At 35.9% G+C, this 19,883-nt stretch overlaps 1 protein-coding gene across 1 annotated transcript in view; it reads right to left on the bottom strand.

Moving 5' to 3' along the window:
* LOC131435100 (BTB/POZ domain-containing protein 2) overlaps window positions 1-19,883 on the bottom strand; it is a 42,795-nt gene that overhangs the window by 4,555 nt on the left and 18,357 nt on the right. The window contains exon 2 of the mRNA XM_058602627.1: window positions 10,951-11,479. Coding sequence (XP_058458610.1) covers window positions 10,951-11,261 — 311 coding nt within the window. The 5' untranslated portion in view covers window positions 11,262-11,479. The remainder of the gene's footprint in view (window positions 1-10,950; window positions 11,480-19,883) is intronic.

Below are 19,883 nucleotides of genomic sequence, written 5' to 3'. Positions count from 1 at the left end.
TTATGATAAAAAACGATATTTTATTCAAACTAAAAATTGATCCTTTATTGTACGAGGTTGAACTTGAACATTAAGAAAACCGGATGAAATTTAAGTTATTCCTTCACGAGTTTTCGAACTTTTGATCGAACGCTCTTCATCAAGTTCCGGACAAGTGTTGCATCGCATTTTTTGGACGCTTGAACCCAATTTTTTTTTTGAACTCCTGCATGTTCCCAGCTGCCTAACCATGCTTCTTGAAATCCCTCTTCACGATTGCCCAGTAACGTTCGATGGGTCGAAGCTGAGGCTAATTTGGTGGACTGATATTTTTCTCAACGAAATGTATACCCTTTTCCGCAAGCCAATTGAGAGTGGTTTTGGCATAGTGAGCCGACGCCAAATTCAGCCAAAACAGTGGTGGTGTACTATGCTTCGTATATAAAGGCAGCAATCTCTTCTGGAAACACTCAGATCGATAGATTTCTGCATTTATAGTTCCGGTAGTGTAAAAAATGGTTGACTTCAAACCACAGGAACATATTGCTTGCCATACCAGCACCTTTCGACCGAGTTTCTCCACTTGAGTCGACCTGTCCGCATCGCTCACATCCTCCCCAAAGACGACAGTAAAGTATTGTGGACCTGGAAGGGGTTTTGAGTCCTCTTTTACATAAGTCGCGTTTTACGATCATCTCAAGTTCCTCGAATCTCAGTGCCAGCATCGCTTCTTGAGCAAAAACTTCTTCCGTCTGCATGTCGATCAGCTGAAGACAATTGTTGAGCAGTGCCGCGAAATACTCTTCCGGTGTGAGGGGCGTTTCCGGTTTATCATTCTTTTTAGTGCGTCGTTTCTTCTTTTGCTGAAGTGCAGTTATGGTGGCGGACACCGAAACGGAGTTGTAATACCAGAGAGCACGAAACACCTCCAGTACATGCGCTACCGAAAGGTTGAGATCGAGTTCCTTGACGCAGTGGATCTCTAGTTGTCGGCATTGGAATCGTGAGGCCAGTTCGAGAATCTGCAACATGTGCGAGGCGGAGTGGAATTTGACGAACTTGGTCTCGAGGTATCTGTAAAACAAACAGTAAAACTTATTAGAATTGACAATTTTACGTATTAACAGATCAATGAATATTTCTTTGCTATACTTATGCCTTACCAGCAATAAATTTCAATAACCAATAATTTGAACGAACATTTTTGAGTTTCTCGTTGTTCCGTATATTCTATCTTGAAACTAATGTGAAAATTGTCTCTTGCTGCATTGAACACGACGGTTAAAAAGTCCTCGGTCTAACAAAGAAAAAACTCTTTTCCCAAAAAAAAACTTTTTGTTTAAATCTGAGAACAGAAAATATTCACCGGGGGCTAAATCAGGAGAATATGGTGGTTGGTTGTGGTAACGATAAAGTAAATTTAAAAAAACCACATGATGATTTTTTACTTCCCTCGTGAAGATAATATCTAAGAATGTAGGCTGTTGTCATTTTCTTCTTCAGAAATAAATTTAATGTTTTTATGAATGGTGTTAATTATTAGCATTAGCATTAGAGACCGCCCGTGTGTTGCTACACGCCTACTTGTGGCTACTCAGTGAGTAAATCAAAAACAGAAACGAAAAAATGTTTGGAGGATGAAACCGGGGTAAAATAAATGACAATAATAATAACATTACATAAAATAGTAGTTTAGTTTTTGAAGCTATATAAGGAGTGTATCGAAAATAAGCTATCCACAAATTTTTCTTTCAAATTATGATAAAAAACGATATTTTATTCAAACTAAAAATTGATCCTTTATTGTACGAGGTTGAACTTGAACATTAAGAAAACCGGATGAAATTTAAGTTATTCCTTCACGAGTTTTCGAACTTTTGATCGAACGCTCTTCATCAAGTTCCGGACAAGTGTTGCATCGCATTTTTTGGACGCTTGAACCCAATTTTTTTTTTGAACTCCTGCATGTTCCCAGCTGCCTAACCATGCTTCTTGAAATCCCTCTTCACGATTGCCCAGTAACGTTCGATGGGTCGAAGCTGAGGCTAATTTGGTGGACTGATATTTTTCTCAACGAAATGTATACCCTTTTCCGCAAGCCAATTGAGAGTGGTTTTGGCATAGTGAGCCGACGCCAAATTCAGCCAAAACAGTGGTGGTGTACTATGCTTCGTATATAAAGGCAGCAATCTCTTCTGGAAACACTCAGATCGATAGATTTCTGCATTTATAGTTCCGGTAGTGTAAAAAATGGTTGACTTCAAACCACAGGAACATATTGCTTGCCATACCAGCACCTTTCGACCGAGTTTCTCCACTTGAGTCGACCTGTCCGCATCGCTCACATCCTCCCCAAAGACGACAGTAAAGTATTGTGGACCTGGAAGGGGTTTTGAGTCCTCTTTTACATAAGTCTCATCGTCCATCAAAACGCAAGCAAAAGACGCGAATACAATTTCCGGGTCCTTGTTGCTGATTGCTTCTTCTGTTTTACACTTTGTTCCGAGATTTTCTGCTTCTTGTAGGTCTTTAGGTGATTTCACCTTTTGATACGCTGGACCATTCCGACACTCGTTCCTGCTGTTATGGCAAAATCACGTATTGACATTGATTTGTTCTTCATGATTAAAGATACAACTTTCTGGTCCAGTTTCGGGTTAGAAGAACCGGGTTTTCTGCCTCTTCCTGGTAGCTCATCCTAAGAATAATGTTCCCCAAACTTATTAATTATGTTTTTAACACTGACATGATGAATTCCAAACCGCTTCGCCAATTTCCGCATAGTAATACCCTTCTCACTTAGCCATGTGCTACTTTAATTTCCACTTCCTTTTCAATACGCGACATTTAGAAAACGCAGAATTTCAACCGCAAAAACAAGTATAGAATCGAAATCTGACAGCCAAACGCACAGCATGCTGCGATCTGAGCATAAAAAACCATCACAAATGCATGCGTACAACACAAATCCCAAGTAACAATTTTAATATTAGTGAATACTTGTAGCTCTCTTCAATGCTACATAATAAATCTTGCATTAAAACTTTAAACTCCACGAAAGCCTACTGAAAACCTCTATAAGAGCATGTTCCTGCCAAGTGGACCATTCTTCATAAGGTTTATAAAGCAAAGTGAAGAATTAGCATAAACCTGCGTTAAAACTCCAAATTCAAGAAAATTTTGAAACCAGCTTTACGATCAACATTTAATTTATTCGGAAGGAATGAATTCCGCTATGAATAAATTGTCGTTTTGATAATATTTTTCATGGCTATGTGTGTGTCATGTCTGCTTTGAATGCAACCAGTAAGAATATATTAGATTTTATTTACAAGTTTGAGGTTTTTTCCGAACGTAAAAACTTCATGGGCTTTTATTTTTATCGTGAATGTTTGGATAAAAATAAGAATTATAACTAATTAGCCTTGAAATAAATGCAGTTTTTGCGAAAATCTCCATGATTTTTGAAAATTATTTTTTGTGATTCTTCGTCATTTTTGTATAAAACTATTTCGTGGCATAAAAACTTGTGTATACGTTCTGAAAATGAATCATTAAAGCCTATCATTTTTATTCGTTTTTGTATTTCGAAGTTTATTTGACGTCAATAAATGCTACGGTATAAAACATTATAATGGCGGCCATGAAATTTTCTTTAATACAAATTACGCTTAACCCAAGAAGCAATAAATCAAATAGCCCACAACAAATGTGTCATAAATGTACTTCAGAACCCTCAAATTTGCTCTGAGTGAAACTGTCATCCAATGAACACGCACACACACAAAACTAGATTTATGAAAGAATTTTACTGACAATAATGTTTTAAAGAAAATGTTTGAAAGCAATATTAAGACTGTTTGCATGGTTTTATTCTAGTACACATTGTTTTATTTTTAGTCCAGTTGTTAGTCTGGGTGAAAAGTTTTATAGAAGCTTTAAAAACTATGATATTACTTGTTAAAAGAGACATTTATTATAGTCGTCATAAAACAGGTAGTGATTGAAAAATCAATTACAAAACTCCTATAAATTACAATCGAAACCATTAGGCATTCGAATTGTTACTTGGGATGTATATGGATAGCTTATTTTCAATACACTCCTTACGTTACGAAATTTTATGAGGCCTATCTGAGTCAACGCCTGAGTAAAGACACTATGGACATTTTTTTTGTTTCGATTATAGAAGTTTAGGTGAGGTCATTCGCCTCTTCGGGCTAGAAAAACTTTCTGTCCCTATGTACGGGGATGGGAATCAAACCCAGACGGGTTGCGTGAAAGGCATCGACTTACCCATCACGCTATACCCGTCTCCAATATGGAAAAATGATCCATTTAACGAAGCGTTTCACTCGATATTATCGTGAGATGGGAAGCGTTACGTTTAGTTAAAGAAGCTATAAAGTTCTGGGTACGTTAATTTAATTGAGGGTTACAATTCATATGAGTTCTTTTGTGGAAGTTATGAATGTTGAAAACCGTTTTAAGGGTTAGATTCTTGCGGTAAACGAGTTACGAAGCGTTACAATCATTATTTTTTTGTAAGTTATAAGCGTTACGAAGCGTTATATGCGTTACTTTTTTGTGAATCATAGGCGTTACGGAGCGTTACATCGATTACTTTTTTGTCAGTTATAGGCATTAAAAAGCGTTACATGCTTTACAGTTTTGTGAATTATAGGCGTTACGAAGCGTTACATGCGTTACTTTTTAGTAAGTTATAGACGTTACGAAGCGTTACATGCGTTACTTTTAGTAAGTTATAGGCGTTACGAAGCGTTATATGCGTTACTTTTTAGTAAATTATAGATGTTACATGCGTTACTCTTATGTGAATCATAGGCGTTACATGCGTTACTTTTTTGTAAGTTATTGGCGTTACGAAGCGTTACATACGTTACACTTTGTAAGTAATAGACGTTACGAAGCGTTACATGCGTTATTTTTTGTAAGTTATTGACATTACGAAGCGTTACATACATTACTTTTTAGTAAGTTATAGACGTTACAAAACGTTACATGCGTTACAAAGCGACACCCGCTCTAGTTTTTGACTGCCGTAACCGAATTTCATATGTGTGATACTTGCGACATTCATATATTACTACCATTCATATATGAACCACATAACAGTAAGTTCTTGCTTTGTAGCTTTCTAGGTTGTACCTGAAGTATGATCGTGTATGTATTATGCAAAGGTTGAAACTCATTTCCTCCTTTTCGTTACTTTGATTCGTAAGCTCTGCGCTTGAGTTGCATAAACTACTAGAACAAAGCATCATGTGTTTCCTTCTAACAGAACTTGATGGGGACGCATGGTCGACTGTTATTTATTTTTTAGAAAAAATCAAATATCGTGATCGTCCCCATTTTTTAAAAATATGAAAACATACCACTTTAACATGTCCAAAAAATTTTTATTTTTTTTAGGAGAGTGAAAAAATATGTTTCCAAATTTTCAAGTATTTTTTAATGGAAGAAATACATCTTCAAAAATTTTGAAAAAAATTGTAAACCTTCCCCATAATGCTTTAAACCAGAGATGCCATTTATACAGATTTATCTGTATTATACAGATTTTTACATGCTCATACAGATTTAATACAGAGTACGGATTTTATACAGATTTCCTCAATTTAATACAGATTTATACAGATCTCACAAAAAGTAAGAAAGAACAAAATTAACTTTTCTGTCTAAGCTATATTTTAGTATTTAATTCCAGTGACGATATAAAAGTCTATCAATCAACGGAAAAATCACTAATTAATATGGAAATCTGTGAAATCCATTTCTATTATAATTAGAAACCAATTTGAACTGATATTCAATTTTTTGCAATGACTTAGTGAAAACATATATTGGAGAAGCCAAATGAAAGAAAAACTAACAGAAAAGATGATTTATTGGAAAAAGATACGCTCAGAGACTTTATTCAAAAGCGGCTTTATTCAAAAGCGGCCCTTACACGATCATTAAAAGTGTCATTACTAAGTAATGACACTTCTGCTCAAACGCTCGTCATTACTGCATTACTGTACATCATTACTTTTTAGCATTACACGTTCATTATTAATGATGAATATTTGTAACTACTCCAGCAATAGCAATATTTTTATTTTCGTTTAGCTGAAAATAAATTTGATTTGCCATTGAGACGTTAAGGTTAATGAAATATTAACAATTTAAATCTACACTTTGTCATTTTTTCGCGTATAGTTCTAAAGATATTCAACACTTCCACAAAAAAAGAAGAAGAAGAAATAATGTTGGTAATGATGGAAAATCCGGAATTCCATCATTACTCGTGTCATTACTGAACTCGTAGACCTTACACGATCATTAAAAGTGCCATTACTTTTTAGTAATGACACTTTTAATGATCGTGTAAGGGCCGCTAAAGAAGTAATGGCATCATGAAACTTTACTGTCAAACTGAGAGTTGTATGAACCGACTTCACGTTGCATATTGGTTTCATATTGCGTTGAAATTCCATGTCAAATTATAAAGTCACCAATTTCTAACTAGATAAATATAGGGGATTACAATTTAATTGTTAGCATTAGCATTAGAGACCGCCCGTGTGTTGCTACTCCGTTATTGATCTGGACCAATTGAGATTGCAAAATGATTTTTTGAAGTAACATGTTTGGGAATAACACATTGTTTCACACTGTGCAAACTGTATTGAACCATGCATGCTGATCAATACCGACGCCGGCCACGTCCGAATGCAGATCTACTTGGGAGGGAAAGGATTGTTAGTTCGATGCATGTTGCTACTAAGAACCGAGGAATCCTCTGCATTCCCACATGCATCACAGGAGAGGATACTTTGTTAGTAAATGTTTTAATAATGTTATCATGTGTTTATTGCTCTGGGTAGCCGGCTACCAAGAATGTTTTAAAGTATTATCGTTTTATGTGTTACTTTGTGCTGGCAATATAATGCACGAAACAGTCAATCTCCGAAATTGACAAAACTCCGGACAGCCGGCTGTCGAGTATGCAGTCACTCGTTTATGCATCTACCTTTCGCGTTTTTTTTAGTCATGCAAAAAAACACATGCGGATTGATGAAAAAAAGGTATCATCTCACTGCTAGGTGGATTAAGCACGTTTTTATAAATGAAACTACGTGATACAAAATAAATGAGCGATTAGAATTTAGACAAAAAAGTTGATTCATTGCATTGAAATATTCTAAACAGTTATTATAAAATCATTTTAAATCACCAAACAAAGGTCAACAGATTTCACATGCGTCTTGATTCTTTATTATTTCCGCTTTATTATTTTAATTATTTATTGAAATTATTAGTTATATTAGTTGATCTGGGCAGCCGGCTACCGAGAAAAATATTAATTTACTGTTTGAACTATTAATATCAAGTGTTTTTTACTATGTATTCAATATACCGATATATGTTATCGCTGTTATCAACTTTGTAATATACACGGATTTGCGCAATGGTTGATTTTTATCATTCATTTTATAATCCTGAAAGACAATCAATAACATGGAAGAAGAAATCATTCCTAATAAAACTTTTCTCCGAAGCTAGACGGAAATTGATAGGTTGAAAAAAGAGATGATTTAGTAAAATAGAGTAATCAGAAGTAAAACATTGAAAATATCTGATAACTGAAAGGAAAAAGAAACTCCTGCAATTGTCGCCTTTTACGACATGGAAGCAGGAACCCAGTGGATCTATTTTTGGTTCATTTTTTTCCGCCGGATTCCACACGGCATCTAGGCTGGTACAGTCCGGAGAGAGCTAATAGGTACTATCAATCTCCTAGTTAACCCCAGCCCCTAGGGGATTACAATTTAATTGTTGTGGATAAAAAAATGAAACTTCGTCGTTGAATATTCTTGTGAGCGCGGCAATGGCTGATTGAATCTACCATCCTACAACCACAATCTATTGGAATAACATATCTTCGCATCATTTTGTTGTAAGAATTTCATTTTATTAGTGAATACAGATTAATACAGATTTTTTATACAAGGAATACAGATTTTCTATGAAAATATCTGGCATCTCTGCTTTAAACATACCTGATTTTTTCAAATTTTTCGGAGGAGCGGTTTTTTCGAAAATCAAATAAAATAAAAATCAATAGAACCATCCGTCAATATGGCGGTTAAAGTTATTCACCGAAATTGTCAGCAATCACTGTGAAAACCGACTTTTGAACCGAGTGTCATATACCATTCGCCTCAGTACGCAAAATGTCTGTGAGTATATGTGTGTGTGTATGTGCGTATGTGTGTATGTAACGTTTTTTTGCACTAACTTTTCTCGGAGATGGCTGAACCGATTTTCACAAACTTAGATTGGTCTTGTGGTCCCATACAAAATTCCTGAATATCATTTGGATCCAACTTCCGGTTCGGGAGTTATGGGGTAAAATGTGAAAAAAAAGAAAATATATGTTCTAACTTATTCTTACGTAATTCCTGAATTTTATGCGGATCCGACTTCCGGATCCGGAAATATAGGGTAAAGTGGGTTAAAATTTGTATACCATCACTGAAAATGGGGAAAAACCTTAAAATTTTCCTAAATCGACCTCAAATGTTTTCCAATTGATAGTTTTCATCAGTAGACAATCAAACAAACCGATTTCGGTTATTCTTTTAAGAATCTAAGAAAATGATTTTGAAGAATACCACAATATTATATACTATGATTGATATGAGAAAGGCATCATTACACCACTAGGTGGATTGAAACAGTTTTTTTTATTGTTAACATTCAATTTGGGATCAATACTTCATTTTATTTCCGTATAAACATACAAGAAATGAACATTACATTACTTATGTATCAAATATGTTGGATGACATGTCGTTGAAGTTCTTAGACATATCCTATAAAGACTTCCCGACAGCGAAAGCAGGAATCAACAATAATTTGTAGTTATTATACTTACTGGATAAATCGTAGATTCTTCCGTTTAATTACATCCATTATTTCTAATAATGAAATTAGAAATTAATTGCGCTAAACTGCAAAACGTATACGACAGTTGGCTTGCCGAATTTCGGCAAAAGCTAACACATATTTCGAAATTTCGGCAAACGCATTCGCTGATTTCGGAATAATTGTTAATCACCGATGAGGTTTTGCCAAATCTCGGTAATAAACGAATCTCGGAAAACATAATATTGATTACTGAGCAATCAGTAAAATTGTGTTTTGTAGCATGATTTCTACTAAAATCCACAGTACTTAGTATTGAATTTCATGTGTTTTACGCTTTGCGTGCAAATTTTTTGCCTTTCTCGTATAGAAAGGTTTTGCAATCACTATGAAAACCGACTTTTGAACCGAGGTCGAGTCCCATATACCATTCGACTCAGTTCGTCTCTCTTTCTCTCTCTCTCTCTCTCTCTCTCTCTGTGTGTGTATGTAATGTTTTTTTTTTTGCACTAACTTTTCTCGGAGATGGCTGAACCGATTTACACAAACTTAGATTCAAATGAAATGTCTTGTGCCCCATATAATATTCCTGAATATTATTTGGATCCGACTTCCGGATCCGGAATTATAATGATGTGGAAACAATTGTAAAAATAAGTGCACCAACTTTTTTCAGAGATGGATGAATCAATTTTTACAAACTTAGATTCAAATAAAAGGCAAAATTCCTGAATATTATTTAGATCCGACTTCTGGTTCCGGAGTTATGGGGTAAAATGTGCAAAATAAATGAAAATATGTGTTCTAACTTTTCTCATAGATGACACGACCGATTCCATACGTAATTCCTGAATTTCATTTGAATCCGACTTCCGGATCCGGTAATATAGGGTAAAGTGTGATAAAAATTTTATACCATCACTGAAAAGGGCGAAAAACCATAAAAAGTTTTTTAAATCAACCTCAATTCTTCTTCAATTAATAGTTTTGATCAATAGATGGTCAAAATACCGATTTCGGTTATTCTTTTAAGAATCGAAGAAAATTATTTTGAAGAATGCCAAAGTATTATATATGATAGTATGATTGATATTAGAAAGGTATCATTACACCACTAAGTGGATTAAAACAGGTGTATCAGTTTTAGTCCTACGTCAACAGTTCGAACAACCCCATACAGCCGTCCCTTGTAGTTTTTCTCGATAATTTATAGTAGAATAGACTACATTCAATAGTCTACGTTTCATCTTACGAAACACTATAAAAAAGGTGTTCAAATAATAAACTTCATAATTATTCATTTTCGCTGTACACATCAGCTGCATGCGATATTGCTTGTTTCGTTGTTACAATCTAATAATATTCATAATGTAGCCTACCTCGCAAACGTCTATCCGATGCTCACAATTCGAAAGCAGCGAATGTTAACAACAATTGCGGCTCATTTTCATACGAGTACCTTTGAGAGAATAGTATACTCTGGTGAGATGCTCAGATGCAGAGTAACTATAAAAAAGAGTGACGACAGTTGGTCGTTTGGTGGAAACATTTTTGTGAGCGTCATTCGAAACGAGCGCCGTATCTATCAAATCCAATATAATGCACAAGGAATCGCAAATACTTCGGATTTTTTCTAACTGTTGCCAATATTACTGATGAGATACCGTCACTCTCTATATAGTCACTCTAATTAAATCTTATAAATGCCGTGTTATGGTTTCCAACAACGACTAAAAACACATTTGTTCTAACTATCTTCACAATTTTATTTATTTGCTTCTGCTCAGTATATTATGGTCGCCGCCTACTTATTGTTTATTGATTGGTCATTGTTTTCAAATTTAACACACGTTGCGAAATCGGAAAATATTTATAGAACTCCTGACGAACAGCTACCAAATCACCATCTTTTAAATTTCACATGATTGTTATTCATTCACAAAAAGGTCTCAGTAAAAAGGACCGAACTTTTGATTGTAGCAGGAATCGATAGCACAATTTCATTCGAAGCTCCCAACGAGGTCACCTTGCACTTACCTGACAAAAATTTCGAAATTATCCTTATCCACATCCCGTACCACGTACTTTCCATCGACAACGGCCGTCGACACCGTCCCGTTGACGATATGCGACAGCTGAGTGTTCGAATCTAGTAACGGTTTCTTCTCCGCCCTCACGCAATAGTTTTCCTTATTTCCCAAGATCAGAAAGTCCACATAAACGTCTGGGTTGTTGAAATCGTCTCCCTCCTGGTTGATCTGCACCAGGGGCGGTGCCGTGGGGTGCGGCATCGTGGCGACGACCTGATCGCCACCGTTTGCGGCTGAGATGTTAAACGGTCGCACCATGCCGCTTTCCGTGACCTATCCCGATAGATTTGATTGTGCCGGTTCCGCCGTGAGTCATGCAGAAAAAAAACAATCGCGTGTGCGCCCGTAAATAACCACCCGCAAGAATGTTACTACCACGTCTCGTCGGAACTGCGGTCAAAAGCAAACTGCTTTCGATTCTTGCTTCGGACGCGACTCGATGGCGGCGGGAGCGATACTCGGTGCGTTGGAAAAATCTGCAAAAGAAGCAGGTGGAAAAAAGAGTACTAGTGGTTAGTGAAACTGATAAAGCCTTTATCGATTAGTAATTTCGGGCGACTTGAGTGTGTCTGAATCTGTGTTCAGTACTATCTGGCCACTGTTTACTGTCGCTTTGTTATATCTACCTTGCGTCTAATGTATAAACAAAATGCAGCGTGCCTGATTAAAATTTCAATCGCCCCAGTATCTATTTACTCGCGATAAGGACCACAAGAAATATGTTAGGATAAAGTCATTGAATAACTGCATATTTCTTGGAATCCGTTTTGGTTAAAAGGCTTGTAAATTGATACATTTACCTAATCGGTTGGCGTTGAATTTTGAACGGAACATTATTGCTTGACGATTTGAATCATAGTTTCTCTCAAACAGAAAAAAAATCGAACCATATAACAGGTATCTTTATCTTTCACAATGACGCTAATTCAAACTGATAATACAATCATAATCAAAGAAGCCGTAAAACACACATAAGATTGAGCTAATTATATTAACCTTCTGGGACCAACCGGTCGTTATTCATTTTCATATAGGCAAACATTTGCAAACAAGCGAGCGGCTCCGTCGACCAGTTCGCCCAGACTAAATGCGACTAAATGCGTATTGAAAACTAGCCGACCGATGACAACAAATAACATGAAACTGTTTATACGCAGGGATTCTTTATTTACATAATGATACCAGCGACACGAATTGAAAATTGAATTGGTCCATGTAGGCGCTGCTATTCTGAGGGTGCCAAGATTCAGATCTAGAAGCATAGAACAGTAGTCGAACTTGTGTTTTCTATGCACTGAACAAGGAGAGTTCGGTTGTGGCGCATTCGTAGCTTTACCTTTTCTCCGGAATGTGAAAAAAAGAACTCATTTGACTTGTTCAACTCATAATGCGTGTCTGTTCAATCAACAAACAAATGATTGATAATAGGGAAGTTTTCGTAGATTAGATATATCACGCAATTCGCAAGAATCACCGTAAACCTTATCGGAAATTCAAAATTTTGTTCGATGTTCCAGATTAGGAACCTTATTTATAATGTGGTAGATAAAATAATTCAACATACATTAATAACATGAACATGAACGATGTTGCTTTTAGAACATTGGCTGAACAGCCCCGGACCTCACACATAGATGGCGCTAGTTTTAGTGCAGACAATTTTTGCGTCGATATGTAACAATGGATGTAATATGGATTCATCACTTCACTCCGGAAATAAAACGATCGTCACCTGAGTGGACAGCAACCTCGTCCCGAAAGCACAAGAATCGGCTGGAAAGGTTATGGTCATGGTATTCTGGGATGTGCGTGGTGTAATATTCATCTACTATCTTGAGAAATACCATTAATAGTGAATACGACAAAATGCGCGGACGAATTGGGCTCATCACCTTCCAGATGGCTTAGAATAGGCATAGTGTTCTGGTAACTAAAAGTAGAAAAGTTGGTTTTTTCAGATAAGTTTGTGACCAAGATTCTGTATATAAAGATTACAGATTTTTGGCAATAAATTCAGATTTGTATAGATTTTTGACAGCGTGGATTAAAAATTGAATAATGATCGAGCTGAAATATAACAAATAATGGTGCTGTTGTTTCTCGAAGTAAAACCATTATCCTGATTTTGGGTCAATTCCGAAAAGAGGATAAAATTTATAAAATATCAATATCAAGAACAGTAAACACAGATGTCCTATCTGCTAATACAAATTTTTCTATGCTCAATTTTTCTATCAACTAATGCAGCGTAATTCCTTATGCTTTCAAAAATTGCTTCTGATACGATGGGAAGATGATGGCTTCGGTCATAACGTAAGGTAGTAGAAAAGAAAGATTGCCAATGGCATTATGCCTAATAAACGAAAGTGCGAAAATAATTGAACTAAAATCTCAATTTCAGATTGTTTTTCATTAAATCAATTCGGTTGCTGAAACGTAAAAATATCTTTCAGAGTTTTTCCAACTACAACATCATAAAAAAATCAATAAAATCAATCATAAAGTGGCCCAAAATACCTCTGGATTCCGGAAATGAATTCAGAGCCTGCATTCTGGTCCACCTGAATTTGAGGTTTACAATTTAGTTTCAAAACTTAAAGCTTAGATTAACAATTTAGATTCAAAAGTTAAAACTAAGACTCTGAAACTGAATCCTAAATCTTGAAACTTGTTTCTTTACTAGATTTCGCAACTGAATTCAGAGCCTTAATTTAAGTTCTGAATTCTAAAACAAAATTCAAGATATGATTTGTAGATCTGGATTCTGGAACAAAATTGTAGATCTGAAATCCGAACCAGAATTTTGAAACTTCCGAGCTTGAATTCAAATCCTGAATTCAGTTTCGCAATTTACTTCCTGAATTAAGTTTCAGAATTTCGTTCCTAATTTCAGTTTCTGAGTTCATTTTCAGAATTCAGATCAAACAAGCTGGAATCATATTCGAAACGTGGGTTCTGGAACTAGATTTTGAACTGAATTCAGTGTCATAATTCAGACTCAGAATTCAAGTTCAGTATTCAGTTCTAGAATTAATTTGGCATCTAATGAGTTCAGTTCCAGGATTCAAGAACTAAAATAATAAACTGAATTCTTGATCTGGATTCTGAACCTGTATTTTGCAACTACATTCGAAACCAGTCCCAGATTCCGAATTAAGTTCTTTAATTCGGTTCAATCATACTTTAGTATAGACGCACTGTTACAATTCTGGAAGCGAAGCAGTAAAAATTCACACAATCAATCAATGAATACAAACGATTATCGATATTCAGAAGTATGAAAGGTGTCCTCCAGGTATGACTCTGACATTACCTACCCGCCTTTTTTGCCACCGGATTCCACACAGCCTATATGCTGGTTCGGTGCAGATAAAGATAATAGGTTCTTTTAATCTCCCGACCCCGATCCCTTCAGGAATTCCCGGAGCGTTTTAAGTCAAAAACCTGTGACCGTCATAATCTCCAGATGAAAGACAACGTTCGAGCAGTTTCCCTAGAACAATTAGATATTTTGAAACGCCGTAACGTAAAAATGTGATTACTCTTTCAAAGAGAACCCCAGGAATCAGAACAAATTGGCTCAAATGGCACGTTCCCCTTATTAGATTTGCTTAGTTCAATGTTATGCTATTGTTTACGAGTAAGAGTGTATGCTTCCTTTCGAACACATTTGAACTATTGAGTTTGATGGATAGACCTGCTCTTTCCATAGAACGGTAAAACATATAGCATTTAGAAATTAAAGCAACTCAAATTCATTGAAAGACAGTTTCCACTCAAAGACAATGACCAAAACAAATACCGTCGTAATGACTACTAAGCAGGAACGACTGTCTGATTCACTAGTTTTCATTCCAAAGCGCACTACAAAACCTAGGACTTTAAAATCTGGTCGACAGACGATGTTATCGATGACGATGACGGGCACTGGATTTCTCGAAAGCAGAAAATAAAATAACAGGAGTAACATTCAATTAGTAACGAATCACGAGAAGGAGTGCGCTACGAGATTTGGTTTACGTTCGAAAAAAGTGCGCTTATTCCTGTTTACGTATGAATAGTATTGTTTCCATAGAAACAAACGCGTTCACATACACATTCGAATGAAATTTAGAATAAATACGATCGAAAGTAAGTTGCAAAGGAAATGAAAAGTCGATTTCGTCACTTGAACAACTGCATGGTGGTACAAAAAAAACCCTTGAGTACCGAGTACCGATGAGTTTCGCAAGTTTATACTGTCTAGAAAATAAACGGTGATGCATCAAGCTGATAAGATCACAAGCACCTCAAGATTAGAATTCGCTAAGCCTTTAGAAACGGAACGAATCATTAAACAATCAGAACAATGCACCAGAAAACGTCTAATTTACGGTACAACGGTTCGAGTAGCTCTTAATCTTTAATGTGGACTTATGGGATTCAAACGTTTGAAGTGGATCACTTACGTGGAAATCATTACCTAATAAACAGAGTAACTACCCAATTATAAATGCACAATAGAATGGTTTTGTACCTATACGTATCTTAATAATTGATAATATTGTCTCTTATCGTAAGCATCTATTTCAGTAGAAAGCTTCTTATTTGTGAATTATCAAACAACTGAATTTTCGAAAAAAAATCATCTTGAGACAGAACTCAAATTAATTTATTGCATATAGCTTTTATTCTCAATTTATTTTGAAAGCAAATGTTGACGTCACTAATTTATGAATATAATAATTTCAACTCACAAAATAATTGAGGATCGAACCCTAGTAGGCCGCATGAAATGTGATGGTAATCCCCCATGCACTGTATTTTTTCTGATTATTTCTCTCATTCCTTTTCTTGCAATGGAGATTCTTTTTATCAGTTTTGTGCCTGAAACTCTTAGTTCAAATTTTTAATCCAATGGACCGGATTTACCACTAAAAATTACCTAAAACTGAATACCGTAAAATAAGTGCCGCAAACCAGCATTCCACTGTGATATTAATTACCCTTGCTTAGGAAACTCTACTTTGAAATTATCACCATTTTAACAGCCACCCTCAGCTCCATCGTTCAGATAAAATTCAGGTAAGGTAAATAGAAGATGAAAATTGGAAGAATGCTTGACATTTCTTAACGGAAGGATGACGACTCATTGGACGTATTTCAAAGATGCAACAGATCTTGAGCTCATTCTTAACAAGCATAGTCGTACACTACATTTCATCATGATTTTGTTACATCTTTGAGTATACAATAACTTGAAGAACGTAAAAAAATCTTGCCATTTGTGCAGCCTCAAACAGTCAACCATTTTTGAAATTTTTTAAAAGACTGTCCGAAGTAGGTAACACATGGGCTGAAAAGTCCCGGGCCTAACACATAGATGGCGCTAGTTTTATTGCAGTAACCTTTTTTCAATTAATACTAACCTTTAAAAGACAGCTATTAAAATTGCATGATATTCTATTCATTAGTTTATGAGTTATTGTGCTAACTTGTGACGCTACTTTTGCTATTTTCAGAACAATGAATCAAAAATAATTTCGTGTTTTGATTTTACACTGCTTTTTTATGGAAAAAATACCATTCAAGCGAAGCGATGGCTTGAAAAGTGTTATGGAGACTCCGCTTCATCAAAAATAACAATATAACTTTAGTTTGCGTTGGTTTGCTGTCACGCAGTGGGCGTCCAAATGATGCGATAACACCAGAAAACATTGAAAAAATCCACAAAATCTTTTTGAATGTTCGAAAAGTGAAGTGAGAAAGTTCTGTTCAAAGTGAATTGAAATGCTTGAGGGGCGATGGAATGAATGCGTTGCTCTTGATGGAGATTACGTTGATGAATAAAGTTTATTTTGAACCAAAAAATCGTGTTCTCTTTGTTAGGCCCGGAACTTTTTAGCCCATGTGTTATAAGCAAGGTAAATCTTCTCCACAGTTTTATTGTTCAAGATCATAACACCAATTTTGGCAAATGGATTCAGTCAATTTTTAATAACTACACTGAGGTCTGCTTTGCGCGGTTTTATACGGGTTTTACGCAGTTGATTTTACGTGGATTTCCGAAGTTTTTTTATGCGAATTTTCAGTCTTCCGGTTTTTTTTTTTTTTTGTTTTGTCTTAGAAATGCATGAAACGTCAAGATCTGGTGTTGTCCCGAATTATTTTTGAAATCAACTCTCTAACTTTTTTTTGGAGATTACACCATATCTCGACGTTTCATGCATTTCTAAGATATTTGGTTTAAAATAAATATTTTTTTACTTCGGAGATCAAAAAAATTGTTTAGTCCCAAAGTGGATTTCTTCCAGAAAAAAAATTTTAGGTTACACCAGATCTGGATGTTTCATGCATTTCTAAGACATTTAGCATCGAAAAAAAATCTTTAGTTTAGCGGTTTATCTTTGGGCGGATTTCCGAAGTTACGCGGTCTCAAAGTCTCTAGATTACAGTTGTTTTTTTCTAATTTTATTCTATATTACACCATATCTCAAAGTTCATGCATTTGTAAAACATTTAGCATATAAACTTTTTTCGATTTCGTAAATCTCAAAATCAATTAATTTAAGAAAAACTTATTTTTAAGATTACACCAGTTAAACAGTTGACTTCAAATAAAACGGATTTCCAGAGTAAATGACTTTTCATACATATCCCGTCCGGTTCAGTGCCGGCACGACACCGTGCACGGATACTGATATTCGCCCTTATTCTGAATAACGACGTATCGTTTTTTCGATCGTATTTCATTCGTATTCCCAATAACGCTAGCAAAATCAAAGGTAGCTAGGATTCGACCGAACCATATCGAAAAACCAATACGCCGTTATTCAGAATAAGGGCGATTATTTCATTCGTTTTCTATGCGCGCTTTCACACCTATCCGGCACCGTGCCGTTTCAGTGCAGCTCGCCGTTAGCGTAACGTCCGTCCGGCAAACTAAAATTCGTCGTTACCGATAGTTTTTTATTTTCACTGAAGTCGGTGTGTCACGGCATTTGCTGTGTCGGAACGGAAACAGCACGAAAACGGAACGGAAGGGTTCCGAAAAAAAAGAACACTGCCGGCGCACTGAAGGCACTTTCACTGAACTGAAATGTGTGAATAGTCCTTAACACGGTTTTCTTGCGCGTAAAATAAGACCTCAGTATATCTTACTTTCAGTGCAACATTGAAATTTTTCCTGCGAAGAGAGACTAAGGGGGAAAATGTTATTCCATCTACTCAGACAAAGCCTACTCGTTTTCTCACAAGGTATTAAAAGCGTTTTCTATTGAAAATGTTGTGGATTGCTCTAGTTTTGTCAATTTCGAACAGTAATAAGCAAAGTCCAGGCATTGCATTCCTTTTTTGTGGAATTTGGCCTTTCTGTTTCAACAGACTTCGTAGCCGATTCCTAGAGTAGTACAAAATCATTGCATGGCTTGTACGACGATCCTATTGACATCCAGAATCCTTACAATGCAAAAACCGTACTTCTTCGGAACTCGAATTACGACAACTGGCTTGTCAGACCAGAGCCCTGTGAATTGAACCACCAACCCGGGTAAATTTTGACTTTGGCAACTATTGATAAAAATCGAACCATTTCAATCATTTGTCATTTTCAATCATGGCAACGCTCGGCCGAATATTGTGTCTTGGGTTGGAAACTTTATGAATAATAGTAGGTAGAAAATTGTGCCCCATTGCTTCAAAATCCAGGCTTAGTACCATCCGATTATCACTTGTTTGAATTGACCCAATTCTTTTTTTGTTTTTGGTTATAATGCTGAAGTTGTCAAAAGGACAGGGAAAAGCTTTGGTTTTCGATTCACAATACTATATTGAGTAGAAAAAACGTGCTTGATCCGCCTAGCAGTGAGATGACAACTTTTTTTATCAACCCGCATGTGTTTTTTGCATGAATATCTCTGGTTTTTCATGACATTATTTTAATGACTGTCGTTTTAAGACGCAGTTTGAGATTTCTTTCTTTCCTACATTACCATGTAAAGTCGAAACTGCAAATCGGATCGAATTTGAATCTGACAATCGAATCGAATTGTGACAATCAATTGAACATTCCATGATATGTCGAAGTAAGTTCCACTTTAGAGTTTACGGCAATTTAAGGTACTTCCAGAGCCCGTATTCAGGTACCAGCATAACACAAACCAATTCGTATGGCCATATGACGAATAAATTGCAATAGTTTTGAGTCCAACTTCAAAGCTTTCCGGGATTGTCATCTTCTATATAGGTTTGAATTTTAAAAATTCATCATCCTGTAATGCCAGAATCGGAAGTCAGAATTAAATAAAATTAATTAATTTTGTATGGGACCATAAAGCCTTTAATTTGAATTTTTGTTTTTGAAATTCGATTTGGCCTTTTTTTAAGGAAACGATTGAACTTTGGGAAACGATTCGATACTGGAACCGGAATCCGAAAGTCGGTTTAACCGAAGTGGAAGCAGAAGTTGAATCAAAGCATAATTCAGGAACCTTGTTTGGGAGCATACGACATTTCATATGAATCTGAGTTTGTAGAAAACGGTTGAGTCATCTCCGAGAAAAGTGAGTGAAATTATTTCTCACACACGCATTTGCTGATTTCGACGAACTGATTCGAATGGTATATGGATGTTATGTTCTTCCAGCATCTATTGCTGTAAATAGTTTAAATCAATATAATTATGGAATTGCTTTCAACTCGAAAATGCTACCATCATCTGGTTTACATATGCCATATTCGAACGATCATGTTGCCAAAAACGAACCGTGCTAAAATCGGTCCGAGGCAAATTGTCATGGAAAAGGATGCTGTACACAGTCTTTTTGGTACTTAAAAACAATTGTATGTAACAGTATTAAAATCGTGTTTCACGTTGCTCCCAAGCATTGCTTTGTCATACAG

Source organism: Malaya genurostris, chromosome 3, assembly GCF_030247185.1.
Source record: "Malaya genurostris strain Urasoe2022 chromosome 3, Malgen_1.1, whole genome shotgun sequence".
Lineage (NCBI taxonomy): Eukaryota > Metazoa > Arthropoda > Insecta > Diptera > Culicidae > Malaya > Malaya genurostris.
Note: the sequence above shows the minus strand (reverse complement) of the source record. Positions and strands in the feature narration are given on the sequence as shown.